The sequence below is a fragment of the Sciurus vulgaris genome (assembly GCF_902686455.1).
Source record: "Sciurus vulgaris genome assembly, chromosome: 12".
Lineage (NCBI taxonomy): Eukaryota > Metazoa > Chordata > Mammalia > Rodentia > Sciuridae > Sciurus > Sciurus vulgaris.
Window position 1 is genome coordinate 20575678 of NC_136473.1, and position 13115 is coordinate 20588792.

General features: G+C 37.3%; 1 protein-coding gene across 1 annotated transcript in view; it reads right to left on the reverse strand.

The window, feature by feature from the left end:
- The window catches only part of MYO3A (myosin IIIA), a 224368-nt gene that overhangs the window by 113655 nt on the left and 97598 nt on the right, over nucleotides 1-13115 (reverse strand). Inside the window, 3 exon segments of the mRNA XM_079107812.1 lie at nucleotides 94-210; nucleotides 1868-1903; nucleotides 1905-1968. Of these exon segments, the coding sequence (XP_078963938.1) occupies nucleotides 94-210; nucleotides 1868-1903; nucleotides 1905-1968 (217 nt within the window).

Below are 13115 nucleotides of genomic sequence, written 5' to 3' on the forward strand. Positions count from 1 at the left end.
GCTGTATAAATTTTTATTGACATCCTTTTAGATTAAGCATCTAAATAATCTAATTATTTGCACAAAGTAAGAGAATGCAAACACATCGCCTACCTTTGTAGAATAAAGACCCAGACTCTGAAAAGGGTTAAGAGCAATGAGTATATCTCCCACATAGATATAAATCTGATCTCTGGAATAACACTTTTCAGCTGCTCTGAGGACGGTATTCTGTAATAAAATAAAAATAATTTCTTCCTCCTAAAAATAATTTGTGATCAACTACAATTTGAAAAGTAAACACAGTATGCAAAACACCCGGAATTTGGGCCAAGAATTAGAAAGAAAGAAACATATTCCATAGTAAGCAACATAACATCAGATGTGCAAGTACCCATCTATTTAACGGCATTTTCTTTGGTTTCTGAGAGTTGAAGAAGAATGTCATTGTAAACCACATTTTCCAAAAGACATACTATATCTGCATGCAACATATTATGCTATACACATACAATATGAAACACACATACATATTATTATATCCCACCAAGCTGTTGAATTACTTGGATTTGAAATAAAATCATGCTCACTATATATTTCAATGGCTTGCTAGTGTTCTTTCTCGTCCCTTCACCTACTCATTCTTATTACCTTGAAAGTCATATAACAAGGATGTAATGTATTAACAATATAACATAGACATACACATTAACACCAATGTTGCATATCGTTATAAGCATTCTCATAACACATTATGTACAAGTAATATGAAACAACATGTGTGTATATGTGTGTATATACATATACACACATATACATCAAATTTTCCAGTAAGCCCAAATGTGTAAGCAGAGTGAAAAATTCAAAACCATAACTCTGATAGTTGATAAATCATGTGATTAAATGGATCGATTTTAATAGTGTCAGAAATCATCATTTATATACTACATGATAAAAAGGAACAAAATATAACCTAGACAACAGAAAGAAACAAATTCAAGTACTTACTACATTAATATATTGTCAGCAACATGATTAGTGAAAACCTTTATAATCCACAAGCCTAGGAATTTACATAATTGGAAAATTTGATATATAGCAGATGACTTGTGTTCAGAACAGGCCTCTTGATTTGTTGTACTTCTGAGTAAAATGTTCAGATATATATTGGAAAGATTAAGAAATAAAAAGCTATATGGATGAAGCTGGATAGAAGTCCTAAATTTTACTGCAATGAGAACATTTATTTCTCTAATGACCTGGAATATTTCTCTAATTATCCAGAATAAAGAGGGATGAGGGGGAAAGAAGGCTGAGATTATAATTTACAGGCTTAATTTTGTACCCTTCACACAAGATACTTGAAATATTCCTGAGATAATGGAGATGAGGAATTCCAAACAGAATTCAGTGCCCTAAAAGGTAAGCTGGGTGAGAACAGGGGCTTTCTATGCCAGGAGGGTCAGATCAGGGTAACGGGAAGCTCCTGAGGTATCACAGAGGTCTTTGAGTCTGTCACTGAGGCCTGGAGCTGGAGAGGATTGTACATGGTGGCTGTAAGAGGCAGACTGCTTTTTGCCTCTTGGTAGATGATACCATTGAGATTCCTAGAAATAATTCAGATGAAGAAAGATCTGTGACACAACAACTCATGCTTGGGGGAACCTTACAACCTTTTCATTTGAACATTTAAAAAAATGACACTGGGCTGCAAGGATCCAAAATTGGAGTTCCATATATTAAAACTGAAGATGGAAGAGATAATCAGGAAGTTAGAAGACAAAGCCTGAGACGTACAGATGGTATTCAAAGAATTCCCTGTCCCCATCATTCCAATAATTTTTTAAAAAATCTGGAACGTCTAAGTTTAATTAAACTGAATTCTTACCTCATCTAGAACTTCTAGTGTCGCTAAATCATCTACAATCCTTCAGATGAGAAATTAGAGATCTGTTTAAGTTGCCTTTCTTGGTGTGGATGCGTTCATGTCTGTGGAGAAAAATCATTTCTGATTTAAAAACTTAATACTGATCAGAGCAGAAATAAGTTTTAGATATATATGAGACCAAAGCCTCCCATGATTCTGTTTACTAAATACAATGATAGCATACTAGAAAACACCCTGATAATTAGATCCTTGCAGTTTGTTTTCTCATCTCCATTGGAAAAATGCCATATAAAACTCTATTCATGAATGATCAAGAGGGACCATAACTTCTGTCCAGAATTGTTCTTAATTTGCTACAAATTAAAAACTTCCTCTAAGTTCCTAGGTGTGATTCAATCTGTTATGAACACAGTTGTCTTGGGGTCCTGAACATTTTTCTTGATTCTCTTCCTTGCTTCATTGGCATCTTCAGTTAAGTGTTCTTTGCCCCAGCTTATTCTGTCTGTCACATTTTGGGGTCTCCTGAGCTTCAGTTCTTGGAAATAGTTCCACCCCCCACACTCATTTCTTTTTTTTTTTTTTCATAGCTGTAAGAGCCACTGCTAAAGGACCGTAACCCTAACCCTAACCCAGACATCCACTTGTTTATTCAGTGCTTCCCCCTGAAGTCTACTAGGCACACCTACCGCACCCCCAGCTACACATCCTGCCCACGCGCCCAGAAAACCCTGCTCGTCTAATCATTCACGACAAGACCTCAGAGACACCCTTGGTTCTTCTTTTTCTGACACTGTCTCATGCAACCCAGACACACAATCCCGCCAGCTCCATCCTCACTTTATCTAGGACTAGATGATTCTCAGCTCTGTCACCTCCACCACACTGCATCCCATGACTACAACCACAGACTCCAGGTAGTTTCCCCCGCTGTCACCTCTGCCTTCCTGCACTCTTCTCACCACGTAGCCAGAGGGACGCTTTAAAACATCATGCTACTGCTTTGGCTCTGAACTCCTGCCTTCCCATTACAAAGCAACATCCAAAGGCTCGGCTACAAAGCCCTAGAGGATTTGTGCATCAGCCCCGACTCCCGTCACCCGCTTCTTTCTCTAACATTGTCTCCTCTGCTAACTCATTCCATCCACATTGTCTTTCTTGTCATTGCTTAAATATGTTAAGCACGCTTCTAATGTGCAGACTTGGACTAGCTATTCCCTCTGATAGCTATCAAGCCTCCCCTCATTTCCTACAGGCCTCTTTTAATACTGCATTGATTAAAATCCTTTCCTGGACAGTCCATGCAAATTAACACCATCTATCCAGAACTTCCCATCAGCCTCTTCCTCCTCTCTTTCTATATTGCTTCTCTGTCTGTCTCTTTCTCATGTGTATGTCTCTGTGTGTGTGTTTATTGTCTTTCTCCTCCCATCAGACTATAAACTTGGTGAGATGGAGTACCAGCATAATTCCCTGCTGTGTCCCATCATCTATAAGAGCACCTGGCATATAGTAGTCACTCAATGAATGAGTGAGTGTTGAACGGCTGGCTGTAAGCAACTCCTTGTCTTGGCATTCAAAGTCTTCTATAATATCATCCAATCTGTCTTCCTGGTATATTTGCTGCAAAACACTTTTTACTTGAGCTTAATTGAATTTGTCCCTGTTTCTTTTATGTCTCCTGAGCTCTCTCCCTCTATATATCCCTTTGTTTTTACTCCCTTTTCAGCCTCATCTGTGTGATGAAATTTCATTCTGTTTTCACAGTGTACCTCAAATGCCTTCTTTTTTAAACCTCTCAGAATCCTTGGTTAAGTCCTTTCAGTCACCCATGTGTTTGCTGGTATTATCCTTTTAAAAGAATTTATGATCCCTTTTAGAATGCTCCTCTGACAGGAAGTTCATTTCAACATATGGTGAAACACTTAGATAACCATACACAATAAGAAAAAAAAGAAACAATGAGAAGCTGAGCTTACTCTTTCACAAATATTAACATCAAAATGGATCACAAACCTACATGCAAGATGTCAAACTTATAGAAATTTTGTATCTATATGTATCTATACAAAACCTCATAGAAGACAACATAGGAGAAAAGAGATACCTTGTGTTTAGCAATAAGTTTTAGATGCAAAACCAACAACCACCATCCATGAAGAAAAAAGCTGGTAAGTTGGACTTCACTAAATTCCTAGCTACTGTTTTTGGAAAAGAACTGTTAAGAAAACAAAATACAGATGGAAAAAATATCTGCAAGTCACATACCTGATGAAGGACTTGTGTCTACTGATAGGAATAGTGTCTTAATCCTATTTGCCATCCTTAATTCCTTCATAATTTTTATAGCACATACAATTTGAAATTATGCACTAATAGTTATATAGATAATATAGTTAACTTTTGAATCCCTGATTAAAATGAGAGTTCCAAGACCCCAAAGTCTTTAGTTCCTTGTTGTAGACCATAAAAAAGTGGATTATTTAAAACATAACAGGTCCTCAATAAATGTTAGCTGAATAAAAGGGAATATATTCTATAATTCTGGCACAGGATTTGCACAGTTGATTTCCATATTTGCTGAATGTACCAGGTATCCTCTTATTTATTCCCCTATTTCCCGAGAGAGTTATGCAAGTACAATCATTTTGATATATACCTTATAAGAAAACAGAGAAAAGAAATCCAATTATCCATTTAACTGAAGGAGGGGCCCTGAATTTTTCTTCTGTGCTTTTATGGGCCCATTTGGCATTTTGAGACTGTTACTGAAGAATGACAAGAAGCAGATGGTGATGAGCAGGGACATCAATATTTGGTTGGCTGGTACCCTCCCTCCTATGAAATCCCCTCCACGATGCTTCTGGTACTGTCAAAAACTTAAAAACGATTTGGTTACTATGATGACTAAAAACCCCAGATGGCTCTCCATTTTCTACAGCATAACTTAACATTTTCTTGGCGTGAAATTCAAGCCCTCTCTCATCCTGCACAACCTTTCCAGCCTCACTGGCTGTCCATCATCTCTGCACAGAACATCTCCCAATAGGCCAAGTAATTTCAAGGCTCTGCATTTCATTCATTCTGTTTTCTCTACCTGGAATTATTTTCCTTCCATGCCTGGCAAAGTTTTACTTATCCTTCCAAGTCTGGCTTAAATTCAACCTCCCTGTGGAGTTGTTGAAGGACCTTCCAGAGAGTGTACACCACTAGCAGAGAAGTTCTCACATTTAATTAGGTCTATGTATGTTTTTCATTTCTGCCAGTCTGTGAGAAACTTGTGGACAGAAGCAGTTTTTTTTTTTCATCTTTCTGTGCCTGTATGCATTACTATCTTCTATTATATAAATAACTAATAATATATCATTCACTTATAGGTATTATCTGAGTCTTCCCATAGGTATATAAGCCCCATGAGGATAGGTTTTTGTTTTGTTTTGTTTTCTGTTTTGCTTTAATTTGCTGACTAATATATCTCATGCCCCTGGACCAAATTCCTACAAATGGTGAGTGCTGAAATCTATTTCTTGGCTAAAAGAGTAAATATATTGTTTTTACTAAATAGTGTTCTACTGTGGGACCAAAGGGGGGAAAAAATTGGCTCCAGTTATAAACAATTGAGATGCTCAAATAAAAGGTATCTATAAGTTTTGAGATAATTTTATACTTTCAGTCTTTTCCTTTTGTCTTCATTGTACAGAATTGGTTAACACTCTTGTTAGTTTATTAAATGTTTATCTTCTGTAAGGCTTGGAGAAAGTAAAGTCAGAATTCTCTAAGATTTCTGTCCTCTTGTGAGAAGTACAGCTTGTTAACCAGATTATATTTTCCATTTACTCTGTAATACTGCAGAAGCATAGCTTCAGACTATAAATATTTTCTTTCTGTGTTGACAAAGGTCACAAATACCCTCAGGGGTGGTTATTATAGCTTCACTTGTGTTTCAGTTCAACACACTCAAAAAAGAAACAACTATTGCTGCCCGGTGTTAAATGTTCATCCTTACTATTTAGTTGTACTATTATAATGGAACAGCTTTATTTGCTTTTACTTTGGTTAAAAATACTCTTGTAAATAACAGCCTCTATCACATAAGGTGATTCAGGAGCCACTAGGGTAGAATTGCAATCCTTTGTTAAACATAAATCTCATCAATGTTATTGTGTTAGTTTCCTTATCCATCTTTAAATTTCAGTAACAAAGACAACTGGTAGTATCAATGGGAATACAGGCTCCTTTGTTGGTGTACCCTGGAAGACTAGTTTCTTTTTTCTTTTTTTCCTTTCCTATCTGCAGTTTGACTCCTTTGGCCCAGTGTGTTGTTTAAAAATGACAGTGGAGAAGAAAGCACATGAGTCTGGTCAGCCAGACCACTGGATCACTGTGGCAACAACTGGAATGACAGACGTCATATCACCCAGCACCCACTCAAGTTTTAATTTGCCTTCCTCTTTCACATGTACATCTTTAGAGATGTTCTTGAGTATAGAGAGATAAATGTGTATGCAAAAAATGACAACAATGTTTGAAGGAAGCATGAGGTTGGAAGCAGATAAAAATCTGTACAGGAACTCTCAGCTGATAACCATAACTCATTCTCCATTGAGTAATTTTTTAAACAAAGTGGAAAGAATTTCACATTTGCATTAACTTATTCTACCTCCTTCCCAGTTCTAGCGGAGGAACTGTTCTTTCTTTGAGCAAAGGCCAACTATTCTTCTGTGCACTTGCTTTCTCCAGGACTCACTGCTGTGAGGATCCCCTGCCATATGCATCATCAACCGTTTTCTTCCACCAGTATACAATGGCACCCTGAACCTCCCACCTTTAAAAAGTTTTCTCCCTTGATCCTCCATGCTGCACAGCTGCTGCTCCATTCTCATTCCGCCACAGCTGAGCTTCTAAAAGACAGTTCATATTTTCTACCTCTTCTTCCATATCTCCTCTCCTCTCTCTCCTCCTTCTCTCCCAGGTAGGGCTGCCTCTACCCCATTGTGCCAAGACAACTCTTGTCAAGCTGTGTGTGACTAAATTCAATGTTACTCTACTTTTCTGGAATACTCAGCATGATTTAGCAAAGTTGACTATTCTTTATTGAAATACTTTGTTCATGTGGCTTGCAGTAAGCCCACATTCCCTGGGCTCCCTCTATCTCTAATTCTGGCTCCTCTGCTAGTTCCTGAATGTCGGTGTCTCCCAGAGGTCTACCCTGGGCCTTCGCTTCTCTTTCTCAACACTCACATTTAGTGACCTCATCCAATGCCGTGGCACTGAATAGTTCAGTAAGCAAATTACTGAAAAACTATCTCCAACATGCTCTTCTCTCCTGAAGTCCAGGCTAGTACATCAAACTATCTACTTGATAATGCTATTATGATCTTTAATTGGTATTTTAAAGCTAGCATGCCCCCAAAACAGAAGGCACGACACTCATCATACTATCTGAATAAATATAAGGGACTAAATTATCACCTATAGTTAGGAAACACATCCACATCTGTCTAGTTTTCTTTCTCCATATATGTGTATGTGGATACATATATGTACACACAGATACATATATATGTTATATGTATCCATACTATGCATGTATGTATCATATATACATTTGGCTTCCTATATTTACAGGCTCCGATTTCATGGATTCAACCAATCATGCACTAAAAATACTTAAATAAAACTGTGTCTGTACTGAACTTGTACATGTTTCTTCCTGTTTTACATAGTATTTACTTTGTATTAAGAATCACAGGTAATCTATAAGTAATCTAGAGATAATGAAAGCATATGGGAGAATGTGCATAGGTCATATGTAAATACTGCCTGTTTTATAAACAGATTTGGGCAACTGTGGATTTCTGTAGTTGTGGTTGCATAGGTGGGAGTAGTCCTGGAATCAACCCTCTATGGGTGCTTAAGAAGAACTGCATATACACATATAGGATGTAGATAGACGTGTATATAAGTGTGTGTGTATATCTATACATATACGACATTTTAAGGGAAAAATTTATATCAAGTTTATGTAAGAATTAACCATGAAATAATGGTATTCTATTCTAAATTCTGCTTCCAAGATCAGAATTGTCATGGTTAGGTATTTAATTACTTCCCTTTCTTTCTTTTGGATACAACACAGGTGATTTTGACTTGAAATTTTTTTCACCTAAAAAAAAAATCCAGCCGTATTTATATAAATATATAATTCCTAACTTCAAAGTGAATTAGAATCTTCCAAAACCAAAATTTCTGTTAAACTGAGCACTTTTTTCTTCTTTTCTCTTTTGGCAGAGATGAGAAAAATAAATGGGGAAGCAAACAAGATTAGGGCATCTGAGCAGTCAGAGATAAAATTTAACGTGGCTGTAGTAAGGAATGAGGGCATGACATTTCAAATTCCAGAGAATAAAATATGTTGTTTTAAATATTGACTACTGTCCTTAAAATTTTTTCTCTCCCCTTCCCTATCAAAAACAACGATTAAAATTTTTATCTACTTTAAAGCATAAATTTTTCCAGTAAGTTACTATCAATAGATTTTTTTTTTTTTTTACGACTAAAGTAGTTGATCTGATGGGAAAATGTATTTAGAGGATTTAAAAATGTGGTGACACTAAGTGAAAACAGCTGTTCTGTACTTCATTCCACCCATACATCTTGCTTCACTGCTAAACAAACAAACAAAAAATATATATATAATTATCATCTATACTCAGTGTCCTGTCGCCTATGGAATATTGCAGAATTAAGTAGTAAATGTATGTCTATGCAAATGTGTCTTTTCTTATGGAAACAATAGCAAAATTGGATTCAGTCAAATTCTAGGCCACTGCTGATTTGAAAGAAAAGAAACAAAGAGGCAATATTGCAATTTTTCTTGCAACCTTCAAAAATGTAGGTTAAGGTTCTGATAATCTCTTGTGTGTGTGCGTGTGTGTGTGTGCGTGTGTGTGTGTGTGTTTCTACGTTTTTGAAATAGGCTAATTCTTTTAAGAGAAAAGGCAAAAAAAGAAAAGTACATCCAAAAATTTTCAGGAAATTGTTCTATTTATAGTAAAATGTGTTTTATTTCTCCCTATTGACTTATATCTACTTATTGGATTCATGGTATATTATTCCATGAAATCAAATGTAATAATTTTCAGGAGCCTCTTTAAATAAAATAATTGAAAATTTCAAGAAAACCTACAAATATTTTAAAAACATGTAAGAACTGAGTCAATTTAATGTAGCTAAAAATGGCCTAGGTCATCAGGAAAATTTTTAATGATTTCTAGAACATCATCAGAAACTAACATTATAGAAATGTGGGAATCTGATATAAACTTTCAGAATTTGTAAATGTGGTCCTAATATTTAATAAAACTTAAATTTCCCTATTTGTAGTTAGCATATTTTAATATTGAATATGAAAGCAAAACAATATTTCATGGAATGATGCTGAAGATACCAAGGAATTAATACATTACTTGATGTGAACTTTAGGGAAACATGCTTATATCAATTTGCCGAGTACATTTTTATGTGAATGCAATCTCATGTGAAATTACTTAGGAGAACAAAGTCTTTCAGGCTAAGACCCAGATCATTTAACTATGAAGCAGGGATGGATTTTTTAACTCTATTTAATTCTCTATTGTGCTAAAATCATGTACATAGCTAGTACAAAGAGGGTAATTATTTGAGCTGCAAAGCAAATGTCTTCAAAAATTTTCCCTGATTCACACATCTCTACTGCACAATTCCAGGGGGCAAACATTAACTTTCTACTTATGTGGCTCTGGGTGAAGTCCTTCATTGAAATATGAAATAAGGAATGGTGCCTACTGGTTCAGGAGTAATCTCCACGTGGGATCTTGGCATGGTGGTCCTCAAGATTGGCCCTACTTTCATGGCAGTTCAGGGCTCTCAATGTTCCAAAGAGAGATGAAGTGGACACTTAGTTTATTAAGGTTTGGGTTCAAGACCTCCTAGCATTACTTCATCTGTATTCTTTTAGCTCGGGAAGTCACCGAAAATGCCCAGGCTCAAAAAGAGGCAACCAGACACCAATGTTAAGTACTCATTGACACATATTCGACAAGAAGCGTCAAAAGAATGGTCATCTGTAAGCCACCCAGACCCCGTCTATTTATGTAGAAGCTGGGCCAGCGTTTCTTCAAGTTAAATCACAAGGTAAAGTCGTTTCTTTCCCTGAAACGCACCAAACGAGAAAAAGAATGATAAGCAGAAAAAGCTTTTCATTAATGAAAAACAGAAATGGTCACACCTTTCAGATCACAGTGGTAAAGCGTAACTATTAATACTGTGAAACCTGTGTTCAAAATTGAGAGAAGACCGGGGAGCCACAAACTACTCAGACCTCGGTTAGTAACTGATTATTGACTAAGAGTGAGAGGGCCCGTTCTGAGACACTTTGGATCCTGTGCCAGAGCAAACTGTGGTCTGAACCATCACCTGGCCTCTGCCTGTAGGTTGCTGGTACTAAAGCAGGTTGCGGAGTAGGGCAGAGAGAGAGAGAGAGAGAGAGAGAGAGAGAGAGAGAGAGGGACTTCAGAGCTCTCAGATACAGGGACACTGGTGGGCCACGGTGGTGTGGTAAGGGGCTCTGGTGGTAGTTTAGCATGCAGGAGAGCAAGGGGCAGGGGGCTGAGGAGAACCATGGTGACAGTGACCCATCGATACTTCTGCAGAGGGGGTAGTCGGTGGCTTAGCGGGGCTGGGCAAGGGAAGGAGAAGGGACAGCGATGGTTACTACATCATGATAAAAAACTGGCATGATAACTCCCACTGTGTGTTTGTGCTGTGAGCCACAGAGAGTGCAATCTATAGGGTGCTGCCTGGGGTCACACAGCTCAGTGGCTCTGTACTCTGACGTCTTCACGGTTCAAAACTGAGGGTAGATGTGCCAGGGCGAGATCCGTCTAATCCAAACTAAAGACTTCTCGGATCATCCTTTCACCCCTGAGACAGCGTGTTTTGTTGTGTTTTGGTTTGGTTAGAATATGGTTGTTCTCAGTGCCAACGGAAAAGACACTCAGCATTACGCAAATCCTGAACCCTGCCCATCACCCCCTCAAACAAACAAACAAAAAGACGAGGAGGAGGAACTAAGAACATAAAGCCAAAAAGCAGATGGAGAACAGGCACTACAAGACAGAAACATGGAAATCATATAGGTTAAAGGTTTCCCATCTCTCAAAGACATCTCCAACACCATCTCTCATTTAAAAAGCAAAATTCTTTAAAAGAAAGTACAAAGCTTTAATGAAGAAATAAGCTAACAGAGAGAGATGAAAACTGAGCCGGGTGATTTCAGAAAATAGAGAAAATCAAATCATGATGGTGAATCTCAAAAAAATGTTCTCTATAGTGTGTAATTTTTTTGAAAAAAAAAAGACTATTTGTAATTCTGTATTACTGTATTAGTGATTCATAAACATACTGCAAAATACAATATGCCATTCTCTTTGTAAAACAAAAATCCATATAATAATTTATAGCTCTAATATATGTTTATTTTTATTTAAATGGCTCTGATGCCATCATATAAGTAAACAATGGATACTTCACATCCTTTAAAAAGAGGTATCGAGATGTAGAATGAACATGACTGATCGCAGCAAGAGGAAGGGTAAGGGTCCTGGTTTAATCAGCAACAAACAAGAACCAAGATTGAATCTTGTGAGTCAAAGCGAGCTGCCACCGGGTTTAAGCAGAACTCATATGGAAGAATCCACAGCGAGACACTGCTTGGCAAAGGTACTGAAAACTTCATGGGCTTCCTCACTAAAAAAAGCCAGCCATGAGCAAAGGGGAGAATATCACTGCCTTGGGTCTCTCAAGGCCAATCTGTACTACCAAAGAAATAGTGAACTGTGTTTGTAATGTTTGAGGAAAAGCAATGGTCACCTAGGAAAATCTTTACTCAACTAAAATGAACTTCAAGTTCAAGCATTCAGGGTTTGAAGCACTGCAGAAATAAACACCAGATGATACAATGTAGGTAACCAAGAGAATATTAAAGATGTCAGAAAAGCAGGGTGGGTAAGAGTGAAAAATACTATGGTAGGCACTGAATTGATTAAAATACAGAAAAAGAACATAAAACCCTATAAATTATAGTTTTAGAAGAACTAAGAGTATCAAACCCTGATGGTACAAAAGAACAGTGTGACAGTACCAGGGGTGGGGTAAAGAAGCAGGGTGGACGACAGATACCGTCGAGAACGGAATCAAAATGAATCTAACCCTTTAAACACCAGCAATTAAACAAAGGAGGTCATTTTGATTCAATTCATGAAACCCCTACCCTCACCATGAAGGTGGGCTCTTTCCAAAAGATATGAAAATGATCACCACATTGATGATCTTTGACACCCATGTCAAGAGGTCATTTAGATCTTGTTCTAAATGATTATATCCCAAACATATAAAGTACGCTATACGTTGTCTTTTTTTTTTTTTTTTTTTTGTATCAGGGATTGAATCCAGGGGTGTTTAGCCGCCGAGCCACATCCCCAGCCCTTTTTATATTTTATTTTGAGACAGGTTAAGTTGCTTAGGGCCTTGCTAAGTTGCTAAGGCTAGCTTTGAACTTGCAATCCTTCTGCCTCACCCTCCAAGGCACTGGGATTACAGGAACTACCATTTTAAATGTAGTTGTTTCCACATTCTATACCATTAATTAAAAAAAAAAAAGTCTTAGGGAAAACATAGGCAAAAATGCTTTGACCAGTGAACATACTACTCAGTGAGGCAAATTTCAATCGCAGTATATCAGAGACAGGCTAAAATGTAAGCTTAATGCCCATTGTAAGTAAACCATACAGAGTAACTCAAAGAAATCAAACAAAAACCAAAATTCTCCACAACAATCAATCAATTTTGTGATTGTTAACCTCTATTACTAGTGAAGAATACAGAAACTTGTGGAAAGTACTGGCCTGAAAATGGCTTTTGAATTATGGCCCTGAGCTGGTTGTTAACCGACTATTGTCTCAGAAGGCAGCATTCGATTTCTCTAAGCTTTAGTTTTTTGATCTCTAAAATAAGGAACCATGTTATGCATTCCTTTCCAGAGATAATAATCTGTGATTGTGCGACTATTCTTTGGAGAAAAAAAGAGGATAGTGCCTACCAACAGGTTCTGACCCAGGAGTTAGGTAAGGGGGCTCTAGCCAGCTCTTCTGCAGCATGATACGCTGTTGGGTGATTTTGACTTTCTCTGTTGGTCTCAGTGTCCTCTAAT